The sequence below is a fragment of the Ischnura elegans genome, chromosome 5, assembly GCF_921293095.1.
Source record: "Ischnura elegans chromosome 5, ioIscEleg1.1, whole genome shotgun sequence".
NCBI lineage: Eukaryota > Metazoa > Arthropoda > Insecta > Odonata > Coenagrionidae > Ischnura > Ischnura elegans.
This window is the reverse complement of record NC_060250.1, coordinates 32,396,815-32,412,655: the sequence shown is the minus strand read 5'-3', so window position 1 is coordinate 32,412,655 and position 15,841 is coordinate 32,396,815. Positions and strand designations below refer to the sequence as shown.

At 36.9% G+C, this 15,841-nt stretch overlaps 1 protein-coding gene across 4 annotated transcripts in view; it reads left to right on the top strand.

Annotated features, from left to right (window-relative positions):
- The window catches only part of LOC124158669 (inositol polyphosphate-4-phosphatase type I A-like), a 45,780-nt gene that overhangs the window by 24,262 nt on the left and 5,677 nt on the right, over positions 1-15,841 (top strand). For 3 of the 4 annotated variants that reach the window (XM_046533884.1, XM_046533883.1, XM_046533886.1), the window contains 11 exons: positions 859-1,045; positions 1,699-1,792; positions 2,200-2,313; positions 3,044-3,295; positions 6,648-6,707; positions 8,645-8,821; positions 9,656-9,868; positions 10,462-10,899; positions 12,412-12,642; positions 13,334-13,573; positions 14,492-14,825. In XM_046533884.1, the coding sequence (XP_046389840.1) occupies positions 859-1,045; positions 1,699-1,792; positions 2,200-2,313; positions 3,044-3,295; positions 6,648-6,707; positions 8,645-8,821; positions 9,656-9,868; positions 10,462-10,899; positions 12,412-12,642; positions 13,334-13,573; positions 14,492-14,825 (2,340 nt within the window). The remainder of the gene's footprint in view (positions 1-858; positions 1,046-1,698; positions 1,793-2,199; positions 2,314-3,043; positions 3,296-6,647; positions 6,708-8,644; positions 8,822-9,655; positions 9,869-10,461; positions 10,900-12,411; positions 12,643-13,333; positions 13,574-14,491; positions 14,826-15,841) is intronic. The other variant, XM_046533885.1, reaches the window with a different exon arrangement.

Below are 15,841 nucleotides of genomic sequence, written 5' to 3'. Positions count from 1 at the left end.
GAAGAAACAAGCGTAGTATAAGCGCATTCAAACAATACGAGACGGACTGGAAACTTCAGGCAACGCAAACTGCATATATCACATTGCTGCGCCTCTGCCCCTTCGCTTTTAAGCCAACGACGTCACATGCAAGATTGGACGTGTTCTTCCCTTGCTCCTTCGCTCATAGCCTCGTTGCTTGAAATACGGAGGGGAAGGAGCGCGCTCCTTCCCCTCCGTATTTACTATTAACCAGATATGTCCTTCAAAACTACGCATTTCTCTACGTTTGATAAGCGATTACTATATGCAGTATAAATGCCGCGGGATGCCCACTCGTGGCAGTAAATTTAACGCGCCCTCCGGAGCGAAATACCCCACGCGATCTTTTCCATATTCACCTCTGGGGTACTGACGTGGCGGCGCCATGCTTACAAGAAAAGCAAACAGGCGCATTTTAAAAATACGTCACTAAGGGAGAAACTCCCCTGCCTGCCGCTTGTTTTTGACCCAGGGTTTCAGATGACTGACTCACGCTGAAAACCAAGGCCACTCAGTTCCCCTTGGGCTAGCGACCGGGGAAAGGGAGGGGGGGAGATAAGAAGTTTGTGTAAGAGGCGCACCCCTATTTTCGGCTGCAATTTTTGGGAAAAAAGGCGCGCCTCTTACATGCGCTTATACGGTATTCCACCTTTTATATATAATGTAAACTCAAATTGAGCTCAGCACTTATCATACTTAATTTTTTGTGGCAAAAATCCTTTTTTTTACTTATAAGTTATTTTTATTGCCTCATACATATGATGAGCAATTATCTTTGTCCAAATTTGGCATTTCGTTATAAAAAAAATGGTTCCATTGTGATATTTTTGTGTGTAGGTGTCTACTTCAAAGCCAGTTCACGCAAGGAAGATAGGTCTCTTGAGTTTGCTCCGGTCAACCTTCACCTGCAGCGTATGTGGGCTCAGAATGAATCTCTTGGTACCAAGGGTGGTGTGCTTCATGTAGTCACAGTTGGTGCTTTTGCTGCCCATTGTCATCCAAAAAATACCGGTGGTTTGTTACAGTAAGTATGTTACAGTATCCCTGCTGTTTTTAAATTTTGTGAATGTTTTCTTAATCAGAGTGATAGTAATCTTAAAAAATTAGAGAAGTGCATAATTAACTTTGTTTTCCTTTGCTATTGTTTGGGAATATTTACTAATTTCATGATTCATTTATGTTTCATATCCATGAAATGAACAAAATCATGATTATTGTGATTTCCTCTCATTTAAAACTAGGAGAGGTTTTTTATAACTTGTATCTGCACTCTGTGACTTCATCTGAAATTTATTTAGCCTTTGTCACTCAAAATCTCATTTATCAGTTATGTATTTTGGATCCGAAAGTATGCATGTATAAGATTACTTGTGTCATTGTGATGTCCTTTATAAGTTTAAATTTTCAACATGCAGTGGAAGGTCATTTTAGTGAGTATTGGACATTGCAGGAATTGTATTGTAACGAGTGATTGACAGTGGACTGTGTACTTCTTGTGATGAGCTATTTTGAATTGCATTTAGGTGTTGGGAGTGAATTTTTAGAATCTGTACATTTCATAGTTTAGGTCATCATGAAAATGTTAATCCTTTACTTTTTTGAACTTAAATGTTAAGCTTAGATATAGTATTAAGTCTTCTTTTCACATTATATATGCAAAGAATCCTCTTTGAACAGGCTCCTGCATAAATTGAAGGAATCTGCTGCTGCTAGTAATGGTGATATTTGTCAAGGCCCTGATAAAATAGCTGTGGCATATGATGCTGTTCAGGTGAGGCTCTATGTTGTACTGTGAAAATTCATCTTTTAGTATCTGAGTCTCATTTCATCTACTTAGAGCTGCAACAGTTATAAGTGATAAGGAACTCCATTAGTGGAATTTGTAATAAATGTATTGATAGATTAAACTGCAAATTTTTTCTTATCAATGAGTTAATGTAAGATTTTGGTGAAGGTCCTTCAGGGGCTCCATTGGATTAAGTGGTCTATGGCTAGATTAAATAAGCTTATCATCCACCATCCTCTGAAGCTTTGGTGATTTACCTAATGCCATGAGGGTAAAAGATGAATTTTTCAATGAAAAATCAGCCATAGGAAGCCTTATCCTGAGGAAAATCTGAGAGACCTCCATCCACGGTACCATAGGGGATACTCTTTAAATAAAATTTTGTTTTTCAGGCAATAAAACAACTTCGTCGTGAAGTAGTGGAAGGAATGCGCTCGCTAATGGGATTAGCTGGCGAGAAGCGTTCTGCTGGGATGATCCCTATCAGTGAAGATATGATCAGAAAGGTATGTAGTTGGAGATTTTTTTGACCTTAGGGTAGTAATGAATTTCTTAAATTTGAGGTATTTGCTGTTTTTTGACCTCATGAGTAGATGTGCTGAATTTTCATGAACCATGATAAAAATTGAATCGTTTATCCAAAAAAGTAAATATATAACCTGAGCACAAACGAAAAAACGGCTTCGTTTTCTTCCACTAATTTATTTTGACGGTACGACATGTTTCGACCTTGAGCGGTCATTTACGAGTACAAAATTTTGTCAAAAGTCGGGTAAATTTATACCAGGAAGGGACTTGAGAAGGTTGGAGGGGGAAGTGGGTGTTAGGAGGGGGGGGGGGTAATGGGTGGCGCTATGGTGAGGGATGGGAAAACCACTGCGAGGACAGTGCAAGGGTCATTAGTAAAGGATTAGGGTGGATGTGGGTTATCAGTAGGTGTGGGGTTGAGTGGGAGGTTAGGGTTTTTACGTCTTTCAGTGTAGTTTAGAGATACTTTTACGAGGGGGGAAAACCTTTCAAATAGGATATCGTTGAGTAAGGGACATTTTCCCATATTCTTCCTTATTTCAAGCTCTTCTTTCTTGTCCATCTTTTTTCCTTTGTTCTCGAACACCATTGAACGTATATAACCTGAGATGTTATTTTTTTTTAAAGTAGCAACAGAAGTTTTTTTTTCCTTAAAATCAAGTTGTCAATAATACATTTCACCTGGTATTTTTATTGATTCTTCCTCAGACTCGAACTCTGCTAAGTCTTTGGGATCCAGGCCTGGTAGAAGAAGCTTTGGCTTTTGTTGAAGAGAACAAAGTTTCACCAACAGGTGCAGGCCCTGCACCAATGCCTGGATCTTGCTGTGCTGCAGAAGACTCATCAGGGTGCCATAGCAATATGAGAGAAAATGAAGCCAAATGTAAAAATGGGTTAGAAAAAGAAGAGGATGAAAATAAGGAGGTGGTTTTGAATAACCATGAAAAGTCTCAAACGAAGGTGATATTAAAGTTAAATTATTTTGTGAATAGTGGTTAACAAAAGTGTTTGCGATTTTGGTAAACATTGTTTTTCATCAGACACTGATATATCATTTGCAATACATATCACTCTTTATTTTCTATTGATACACAAAGATCATTTTAGTGGCTTTATAGCCATTTCTTGAGCTATGCTTTTACCAAATATTCCAAATACCAGTTACTTTATTCTACTTTTTGTTCATTTATATTTTAAACAGCATTGGACAATCAGAATTGAATCGCTGGAAGTTATATGTGGCATGTCGTTTTTAAAATCAAATTCTAGTGCATGCATTTGCTTAAATACTTCCATGATGAACTATCTTCTGTATGGAATGAAGACAAGACAATCAAAAGTTTTCATTCAATACAGTAAAACTAAACAATCAAAAGATGATAGTGAAATGATGTGATGGGAAAGTGGCTGAGTTGGGATATTGAGCTTTAAAATGTGATGATTTTATTTGAGTTATTTACAAATAGAGTGGAACTCTAAATGCTTAAAGGAAAGAATGCTTCATGATACAATTTCGTTTGTGGTTAAGTATCAGAAGAGTTTCCTGTAAAGCAATTAAATTTTTGCATTAGACAATTCTAGTCAACCGTTCAAGCAAAAATGCTGTCATAGCCCTTGAGTTGGTGGAAAGGCCTTGAAAACTATAAAAATTGAATGAATGGTATTAAACATAAGCACAGTTTAAGGTCATTTGCACTTTGGAAGCAATTTATTGGGTCAGTTATATTAACTGCATTTTTTATGGCTCATTTTTGATAACATGTATTTACCAGAGAAGTAAGTTTTTTGCATTATTTTTTAAAATTACATCCTATAATGATTCTAATTGATATTTAAACCATATTTTTGGCCAGTGGCTAGTGATGCAATGACTAATTTCAATGATCATGTATGGCTGTCTCTTCTTTTTTCTTTTCAAATACCTCTGCGGTTAGGTTCATTATAGGGAAATTGCTTGAAATATCCACTCAGTTTGTAAAGTTGACAAAAAAAATTCTTGAATGCCAGTAATTCAGTTTTTGTACATATTGATGTTTTTCTTTTGCCAATACGGAACTTAGGAGGTACTCATTCTTAATTTTTGTGGTTGAGAATTTATCAGCATCGTAAATAATATTGTATAATGCTGTGTGAATTGATCCATGAGTACTGTAAATTGCTTTATTTTTAAAAATCAGATTAAGCTTCATTTTGTATGTTACGTTGTGTATGTATCTTCCAGACCATGTCAAAACATCCGTCTCTATAGCATAGTAATTAATGAAGGTGGGTCCACAGTATAATGATTTTGAGATGCATTTGATGAAATTTACTTATTTCTCGCTTAATCGCTCTTGCATAAAAATACATTCTATATTAGATTTGGCATATTTAAGTCTTTCTTTTTTGCAACTTAGTTTACCATGAGTACTTGAAATTTTATGATATTTCATCGAAGAAAACATGAAAAATTGAATTAAATCACTATCCCATGAAACGGTTCATAAGTAAATGCATCACTTTAAGATTTAATGTAATCTTCACAAACTGCTGATGATAATGGTAAGCTGAATTCCAATCCAAGTATAGAAACTGCTAGGAATAGGTGCCTTTGCGGGAAATATCTTCGACCACCGCATCATGCTGTATTTCAGTGAACGTTTCAGCCAATTTTCCCAACTAACGGATTTAGTGGTTAACATTTGAAAACTGGACAATATTGATATTATCATTTTAACATATTCCCAAAATTATCCAAAAACTTCCACCGCATACCAAGTATATTGATTCCGACTAGTTGCGCTGTTTTAACAGATTTATTCGGCGATCAAAAAATATAAAAACGTGAATAAAATCTCCGAAACTGGAGGAATTAATATTGTATATGATTGAAAATCCCCCGTTTCTTTCTTTATATGTGTTGATAATCAACCAGAATGTTCCTGATAATGACTCTTTACCTGTTTAACTTCGTTAAATACCACGGAAACAAAAGAAAAACTGTAAATATGAACGACTTTGGGACTTCGGTGGGTTAATTCAACACCTTTGGATGCAACGAACGCTCGTTTTTACGAGTCATCTCCGAGGGATTGTGAGCACTCGTAAAACAGGGCTTCTACTGTATCTCTAGTCAAAAACTTTTGAAGTTTAAGAGATAATGAGGAGATAAGTTTTCTTTATGAAGATTTTAAACTACTGTGCATTATGTTGCACACCATTTCTAACCCAAAAGTGTTGCTAAAATAATATTTTAGGAGTAAATAATATGGTCATATGTTAAGCCTTGTCTGCAATGCAGTGGCTCCAACTCCATGGGGCCTGAGCCCCCTCAAAAATTCGATATAGGTGTGAGGAAAAAATCTGTCAGGCTTGTTGATTTTCCCCGGAGTGTCCAGATATCGATGTTCTAGTTATCAGGGTTCTAATGTTGATCACATGACTCTTCTAAAATGCTTAAAAAACTTAAAACTCACTACTCATAAAATTTCCCAGGGCAAGATCCCGATTTGGGCCCCCCCAATATTTTTTGTAAGTCTGCATCCCTACTGCCATGTTTCTTTTGTAAGGTTAGCTCAGCTCCATAGTTTGCCTTCAGCTGAACCAGGTTTTAATTGTTTTAATCGTGAAGTTTGCTGTTAGCCAAAAAACATTGCATCATCTCTAGAAGCTGGGGAAATTTAAGTATGCTTGGTATACCCCAAAGTGGATTGGAATTCGGCTATAGTAAAAATGCACTAATTTAATAGGAATACTGGCAAAGTAATCTTCTTTCAGTTGAAAAAAAAAATCCAAAAATATCAGTCCCCTAATATCTTTTTGTACAATTTACTATTCTTCGGTTTGAGAGCATCTCTAATGAGGCTTATGTAATTGCTCAAATTTGCTTGATCAATTATATGGGTATAGAACTAAGTCTTCTTTATCTAATGTATGTTTTCCTGCTTCAAAGAGGCCAAGTCTGCTTTGCTATAAATATCCTGTTGTATGTTAATATTTTCAACATCTCCCATCTAATTTTATCGCTCTGTATAGTTACTTTTCCTCATATTACCGTTACTTCCTCTCAGTGATGCATGAGTTGCATGGGATTATTAGCCTTAATTTCATAATAGAAATGTTTGTGTGTTTGTGTAAAATGTCCATTTTTCACATTTTTGTTGGAAGTCTTAGTGTTCCTCATTCATATTTTAAGGAGGAATTTCTTACCTGGCCTTGTAGGCAGTTCCAACAATAGTGGTTCTCAGTTTCTGTTCTAGCTTGGCTGAAGTTAAAGTCACTTTAGTTTTGCAGTTGTAGCATTCCCTCCTTTGTTTACAATTCGTTCCATTAGTTGCAGGACAATTTAATCAGAGAATCACTGGCCCTCAAGATGGCAGATTTCCTTCCCAAGGTATGGTGAACCATTGTCTTTCTATGTTGTGCTCGTAATTTTCTTTGAATACATATAGTTATGTATCGATGAATTCTGGAAAGAACTATTCAGTTGTATGCAACATAAGCTGCTCTTCAGAAATGCTAGACTTCTACTAGGTGGCAGTGATAAAAGTGAAGTTGGTGCATAGATGTGTATATTTATGGTGTCCTTTGAAGAATGCTGATTTTGGTGAAATTTTCTTCATCTGATATTAGTCATGTTCTGATGTGGGTGCAGATAGTAATTTTTGGATAACTAAAAGTCTAGTACATATTCCAATTAGTGTAACAGCTGTGATTTTCATTACATTGTGATATTTGCGATGTTTTTAGATTCCTTGTGATTTTATTGCCATCATGAAAGTGACGTTTCTGGACCACATTGCTGAATTTCGTACTCCAATATTGAAATCCATCCACACTTCCAAGCTATAAATATCCTGGACTCATTTCACTTCTTTACAAAAAACTTTCTTTAGTCTCTAATCTCTCTTTCTGTCTATCTCTGTACATGATTGATTTTCATTCTTGAATAGTTACCTTTTACTCATCTGAAATTATTTTCCTAATTTGGTGTTGGGAGTTCAGTGCTGAACTATCGCATCCCACAAGTACAAGCCTTTGTAACATTTAGCCTATATCATGTATCAACCTCAATAATGATGTATTTTAGACTTTTTGCTTCATACTTTAATCTATCTTAGGATAATTTCCTTGGCATTTGCTTTGTATCATAAAATGAACCCTCTGAAGGGTGTAACTCTGATGTAGATAAACATAACTGCTAGTGTTCAGAAATCCTTCAAAATTATTATCTTGAAGTGGAGCAAATACCAGGTGTGTATTGAGTTGAGTACTGCTACTTTAATGCAGATGTAAATTTGATATTTATATAGAAAGTCACTAATTTTTGCTAATTTGAGAATTATGCTTGTACAAGGCATGTTTTTAAGTCAGTAACTATCTTTTCAAAAATTTGAAAAGTATGTACTACATATTTCTAAACTGCATAAATAATTTCTGGTGCAAGTTTATGCCTCAATTAACATTTTCCCCATAGTTTCAATTAATAGAAGGTATTATTCCTATGTTACCATCAGAGCTTGAATCCCATCCTCATAAAAGTAAGACTGCCTTTAAGGCTGTTTTGTTCTAATCATCATAGTTGTGGGCTGACCAACCATATGCTTCTGAGTATATCTATTATGTAGTCACTCAGCACTAGCTGAGGACTGTGTAAACAGTAGTTTTTTTGTAGTAAAATGAAGTGATGCGATCTTGAGTTTAATTGCCTGCTTATGGATGGGCAAGATCCCTTTAGCAAGTCTAGCCTTCATTTTAGGATTGCATGGGTTTTTGTAAAATTCCATCATTCATGTTTATTCCATACACTTCAGTGATCTAACAGTGAAGATCAGTCACACTTTTGCCCTAAGGACTTACAGATATTCAATCAAAGTGCAAATTTCTCAATCTGAGGATTTTTTGATCAGAAGAGTGTGTTTAAAAAGCCTTACAAACTTACCGATGCATGTGTTCTTTCAAGAACAAGCATGAAAGTCGAAGAATCTTTGTAATCCCATGTATGGTTGGCCTACAAATATAGGTACATATGTGTGTTGCAATACAATGAATGTAATTGGCATTCAGCAAATGTGCTGAATGTCAATTGCAGCACTGCTGTAACAAAATTCCAGTGCTGTAATTATTTGAAAAACATGCCTTATGTTCCTTAATGAATGCAGTGCACTGAATAAATTGAAGTCTGTGATTTAGGGAGAAGGATTTTTTTTGGAAAAAGCCTTAGCTGTATAAAAGTTACTTATTGTACACGTAAGCATTGTATGTATCAATATTGCTTTTTATCATTCCATAAACTTCATTAATAAAAGTTGATTATTTCCTTGTTCCCAGGACAAAATGTCATTAGACCTTCAATCACCAGATGGCTTGACTACTCCTGATAGTCCTCGGTGTATTAAAGCCTTCTGGAATACCCAAAACCAATCTTCCCACCAAACTTGTATGAGTCAGTCTCAGATATCATCGTCTCCTGGGAAATCTTCAGCATGTCCTGGGAAGGAGTCAGAGGTGAGGTCCAAAATTTATTAGTATATTCATTGATGATGTCCCATTTGTGTTCCTTTGGAGGTATTATTTCATATTGTAGGAGGTTGCATGTATCCATCAATTCACAGTCATATTTAGCAAATGACTGTTATGTATTTGGTTTGGCATTTGGTCATTTATTTCATTTTGAGGTCACCGTATAGTGTTGTTCAATTCTTTTTCTCTCACACTTATAACATCTGGAATGTCAAAGTCCTTTAAAACTGACTCCAGTTGCAAATGATTTTGTTTTTACCATTAGACTTAACTCTATCATATATGTATTACCATAATCTTAGCTGTCGCCCAAGTTGAAAATTTACTTCATATATTTGCGTGATCTATTTGACTTCTTGTTCAGTTATGGTAAATCTACCATTGCTTTCTTCCTCTTGTGGCCTCTCTAATTTCTGTGAATGGGTATTTTGACTCTAATGAGGATTTCCTTGAAGGAAACAAATTAAATGCATCCCTCAGCCATAAAAAATACCATACCAAATACCAATACTTGTTATTGCTGAAGGGCTTCATTTAATCTTTTTAATTCATCCTTGAAAGCTCATCAATAAGAATAGTTACAGAAAGCAAAATGTACTCATGCATAATTGTGTGAGGAACAATGTGAAATTCCTCTTCTGGTCTGCATGCAAGTTACTTAGCTTGGCATCATAAAATCGAATGTCTCTTTATTATTACTAATTGTTAAATTTTTGAAGGTGATTTTAATTTTTTATGATGACTTGAGTTATATTGTACCTTTAATTCTTGTTTTAAGATTCCATATTTCTTGACGTGATGTTTCTGGTTGACTTAAAGGTAAATGAAGTGAAAGACTCGAGGGGAGAGGATAGGGTTGGTGGCGATATGTCTGAATCTGAGGGGTTGGAACCTGAAGGACGTCGATTTCTTGACACGCAAGCCATGTGCTCATCGCCCTCGGCCAATTACTATCGACCGACTGAAGAGCCGGAACCCTGGGATCTCACGCAGCTCAATATTGAAGCTTCCATGATGTGCCTAGTTAGCAAGGTTGGTTTGGGATTTCATTTATTTTGTATTTTGTTGCGATTCAAGAGTTGTGTCCGGCAAAAACTCTTTTGTTTGTCGATGCTTCTTAACGCACTCAATGCAGATGCCTTGAATTCAAGGCATCCTGCGCTAGCCTAGGATGCGGATGCCTTGAATAGAAGGCATCGGTCCCATTAGGTTTCTCGGCCCGCCATCTGCCTCCGTGTCTTCTACTAGACCCTGCAATTGTGCCCAGCGTCTCAGTGTGTTTTCTCCTGTGACTGGATACAAGACGTTTGCTTGCAGCAGATTTTTTGGTTTATTTTTATAATAATATAATTATTATAATTTTATAATAATATTTAATATTTTCTTTATTAATAGTGCAAATTTTAATAATTTTAAACTATGTATGATTGTATACGATTAAGGGAGACATAATTTCTGATATTATTGCGAAATATTTTTTCCGCATGGCTGTGTGTTACGATAAATTTTCTCAGCATTGAGTGTGTTAAAACTCATGAAGAAGTTGAACATATGCCTTGGGAAATGAAATTAATGTGATATCACTTCATGATTTATTGCACTTATTCCTTTCTATTATTATGCAGGTGAAATTTTTGTGCGGGCGCTGCTCAAGTCCTGCTCTGCGCTTGAGAGAGCGTCCCAAACCTATGTCAGTGCCTTTGATTGCTCGAGGATCTGGCACGGGCCCTCGAGTAAAGGCTTTAGAAGCCAACCCCTTGAACAACTCTGGTCTTCCTGTTGTCACGGAGCAGCCCAAGGGCAATGGAGAAATGAAAACCGTTGACACAGATGGACCTGGTCAAGATAGTTCACTTGAAAATCAAGCTCTCTTAGGGAAAGCATCCCTATCAGATGGTGCAGAGAAAGAACATGATGGTGAATCCCTTTCCCCTGGTTCTCCTGCAGCGAAAGAGGTGGAATTTGAAAAAGATGAGTGCGTGGAACCAGAGAAAAGTGTCTTGCTGCCCAAGACGGAGACTTTGAAGAATGGAGACTTAAAATCTGACAAATCAAAGCATGTGGTAAGGGTGAAAAGAAAAAAAAGTTGAATGTTTCAATCTTTTGGTGTTGAAATATGCTAGTATTGATGCTTAATCTGAATTTTGTTGCTCAATATTCTTATCATATGGCTCACTGTCAGTCAAGGAAATGATTGGTTGCTTAGAAGGCTAGAGAGCTCATGGTAGATGTCTTGGAAAGAGTGAGTGGAAAATTACTAGATGGAAGCTTTCTTACTGCCTAACACATTTCATGTTTTTGTTAACTTATCGATGTTAATGAAAGTTTATTGCTCTTGAAAAAACTTGACACACAGTAAAATTGCATTAAAGTAAGGTAGCAATGCAATACAGCAGGTGTTGGTCAACTTAAATAACTCTATGTGAAATTTAATGATGTCTTTTACTAATGAAAATTGGATGGCAGCATTTAAGATTTTTTTAATTTTAAACTCATGAGATCATGTTAGAGCGTAGGTTTCCGCGGCGATGGTCTGATCTCTGCATTTCTCCAGGGTTTTCTTCCGCGTCAGGTTGTTGGTTGATTGACAACAGTTTCGCTGGCTGTCCTGCCAGCGTCTTCAGGTCCTTCGACCTGAAGACGCTGGCAGGACAGCCAGCGAAACTGTTGTCAATCAACCAACAACCTGATGCGGAAGAAAACCCTGGAGAAATGCAGAGATCATGAGATCATGGCTGAATGAGGGAGATTTTTCTCCGGTAACTTTTCTTTCTCTTACATCTACTAGGGATGTGCAAAAGTTTTAGTGGAGTGGCTATTTATAATGGTCAATTCAAACAAGGCAAAAGATGTCTGATTTTTGATTAAATAGTACTCAACACTGGCCAGACATTGATAATTTTAATGCCCAGATGAGTGGTTGAGGCATTTTATTGATAAACACATTTGTTTTCTGGATAAAATCAATCTGTTTTACCTGCTTGGAAAAGAATGTTTGAGATGTGCCATGTTCATATTGTCTATTCTTTTTGTTCATAATTTGAGTGATGTTATTGTGAAGATGTGATGTAGTTCAATTGTGTAACGGTTTTTAATTCGAGACTAGTTACAAAGAGGATGCACTTTGGTTGAATACTGCCATTCTGGCCTTATTATGTCATTAAAATCATGATATACCGTACATAATTTGACGTCCTGAATTCTATGCTTCATTTTTGCTGGATTTCAGTACTTGGTCAAGTGTATTTTATATTGTGGCATGACTTGTCATTATATCGGAGTTATTCTCTCAGACTTTTTTTTGCTTAAACAATAGCCTTACTTTTTGTTTACTACTATTGGTGGTTAATATTGTTACAAATTTACTCATTTCCCTCTTAGTAATATTTTTGATTGTTGCTTATTCATTTTTTATTAGTTTTAAATTTCAGACCTTGTTAGTTAGAGCTTTGAGCACCGTTAGTAAGGCAGTACGGTTGAGATTCATTTTGATGCATTTTCTGTGGAGATAAATTTCAGATTTACCTTGTCAGTGTTATGTGCACTAATCCAGCAATTATGAATTTCTTTTTTAGACCATTTCAACCCCTGGTCGCAACAAGTTTACTGAAGGTCTTGATCTCGGCACCCTCAGTGACTGGCGGCGGGAATTGAGGCCTAGTATGCGCAAACTTCGCCAGGCTATGGACGGTCTCTTGAAGACTGCAAGGCTAACACATTCTGTTTTCAGGCTAAGGGAAGATCCAATGGAAGCTCAAAAAGCGTGTTCAATCCGCTACCGCAGAGATGTCTGCTTTTCTCAAGCGGTGAGTTTTAACCTTCTTTCTTCATCAGAGCTGTGCTTTGTTATTATTGTGGAATATTAAAATGTTATGTAGTTTAGCAATAGTTACCATAAAGATTCCTGTTGAAATCACTTTAGACTGTGTGGCAGTTTTGCATCATATTTGTTAATTTAATTCTAAGTTGAGTGAGGTCATTACCTTGGAGAAGAGACCATTGCTTGAAAGTAAAAGCAGTTGTAAGTCTTTCTATAGCTGCATGAAAATAGTGTGCAATATGTACTACATTTATGAATATTTACACAGCTGAAGTTGGAATTATGATTGAATGTTTCTAGTCCTTCTGCAGATACTGTAGAAATTGGTGAAAAAATTTGAAACTGGCATTACGATATTCTACATTGTAGCTGTATATATTTGTAACTACAGTGTTTTGCGTATGTACCACTTTTTATACAAAGAAGGATTCTTTCCTCCTATCTCATGACATCATTCAGAAACTGCATGGTGAAAAATGAAAATAAAATGGTTCGAAGTCCGTTTTCCTTTGAATCAGGATTGAAATGAGCAATGTCTCACATTGGCTGCCATATCCATCCCTATGAACATACTGAAAGCTAATGGCTTCCCATTACTATCATTAAGCTACAACAAGGAATACATATTTATTGTTATGAGTTAATTATTGCAATTGATGCATGCTCTTTTCTATTAGTTGACTGCCCTCATTGCTGGCCTCATGGCTCGTCTATGGTGTGAAGCGCCTGATCCTGGTTTCATCATGGCTTTGGTCGCCTTAGGCCCACTTGCTTGCTTTGAGGGTCTTCTGGGCAGGAAAGGCGCGGGTGGGGATGAGGAAGATCAGGAGTCAGATATGTGGGGCGATATGGCTGTAGCTGTTGAGGACTTGTCAACTGTGACGTTCAGACTTGTTGCTCATCGGCCATCTTCACAGGTTGGACATATTTTTTTTTGTTTTTATTTCATTTGTATGTGACTGTGATATAAATTTACTGAGTAGGCAATACTGCTATGGATTACTACTATGGCAAATGTAGAAAACAGCTAATAAAAGCTGAGCAAAACGGTGTGGCTCATGTGAAAGATGCTTTTGCAGTCCAGCCCAAATTCGTCATTGTTTAATCGTGAATTTTCTAGTCTTTATTTTAAATGTTGTTTTTATTCTTCTTCGTTTGACAATCACGTTGGCGATGGTATCTTTTGTGAAACTCTTTGATGATTGTCTCAAATGATTAAGTTTTTGTGATTTGTGTGTTGTTACATTTTAATTCAAGGGTGCTATGCAAAATTGCTCTCTCTGAATCATTAGCAAATATCCCTGGCTGGAAGTTCAATGCACACACTTAACGCTCAGCCTACATTTATGACTCTTATTTTCATCCTTTGGCTTACAACGTCATAAGAGCAAATTTTAATTCCAGTATCATCATTGCAAGGAAATGTATTGTAGGAAGTTAGAGAAAGCTTATCTTATCATAGCAGATGGTGACAAAAATGAAAGATCATGGCTATAGAACTAGCAAAGAAACTCTGTATTAAACATATGTGATTGAATGCTCGGTTGACTGATAGAAATACTTCTCGTCTTGGAATTCATTTAGCTCTTGTGAATGTTCTATGTTTCATACATGGTAATCGATACATTGAGTACAATGCCTTTAATGAAGTTTCTGGTATCATTTTGAGTGATAGGCTTTATTAATGGAGAAATGAAGCCTATCACCTGTTGCAGAGCCTAAAAAATTTCTTCAATATAATACAGTGGAAAATCTTTTATTTATTTCCTTTGTTACTTTCTTTTCTTTGAAAAAATTATCATACTTATGCAATTTCTCATCTTGTGTCTGTGCAGGGCCCTGAGAGCAGTAGTTCAAGGACTCCGATGCCTCGTGTATCTGGGTCAAGAGCTGCCCTTGCTGTGTCCTTGCCTGTCCCTGACTCCCTTCTCTCAAGGGTTGCCCTAGTGAGGACAGGGTCAGGGGGAGCGACAGCGACAAAATCTTTTCGGGTCACACCTGTTTTCTTTGATGTTGGAATCCATGGTTGGGTTGAGGCTTCGGCAGCAGGAACTACTGGAGTGCAGAGTCGTCGTCCAGAAGAGAGAAGTAATGCTGACAATTTTGAAAGGCTGCACGAGTATTATCATCGCTACAGAAAGTTACGATTACCACCTGAGGAGGGAAGAAGTAAGTTTATTGCCCTCTAATGCATGTCTTTTGAAGTATGAGTGAACTCTTTGCTATCAAAAGTTAGCTAAGAATAATTAGCAAAAGATATGATCTGGTTCTAGCTAAGCTGTTGTTACAAGGGAAGAAGTCTGGGAGTTCAACCTCCCCTGTCTGAAATCCCAAGTGTACCCCCTCCAGTGCAACCCTCCAAATTGTTCCCCATCCAAATGAACCCCCAAATTTTTTTCTGGATACAGCTTTTAAGTCTCTTAGTTGTTGCTACTTGAGTGAATGTCTAAAGCTGTCCCAGAAGTCATTGCTACTTGAGTGAATGGCTACAGCTGTGCCACAAGCATTGTTTCTGTAAACTAGCAATTTCTTCCTCTAAGGAACAGCACCCTTTGCATGAATTCTGCAATGCATCGACAGATATCTGCATGAAATGTGTTTGGAAAGGATATTTTTCTACTCATCAGAATAGAATGGCAGTCGTGCTTCTTATAAATGAGAACCAGCAAAATCACATAGAAGATTTTACTCTTTAAGGAAGAATTAAGGGGGCTGTACGTGGCAAAATACCAGGGGGGCCCAAAAATAACGGGAATTACACAGTAACTTTTTTCTAATCAATATTTTCCCACCAAATTTTTATTACCTCAAAGTAATCCCCATTTACTGCAACACATTTCTCTAATCGTTTCTTCCACTGCTCAAAACAATTTTTAAATCCACTTAAATCAATGTTCTTTAGGCCTTCCAGCAATTTTTGTTTCACCTCTTCTAAATTTCCAAAACATTTTCATTTCATGTCCCTTTTCAGTCTAGGAAATAGAGAGAAGTCAAGGCAAGGTCCGATGAATAGGGGGGGTGAACAATTGGCATCATGCCATTTTTCGTTAAAAACCGCTTAACGGACGGCACGGTGTGCCAGCACGTTGTCGTGGTGGAAGAACCAATCACCTATGCCCCAAAGATCCACCCTCCACCTCTGGTAAAGCGACAATTCATTATAGCGGGTGTTTATTTAAGCACCA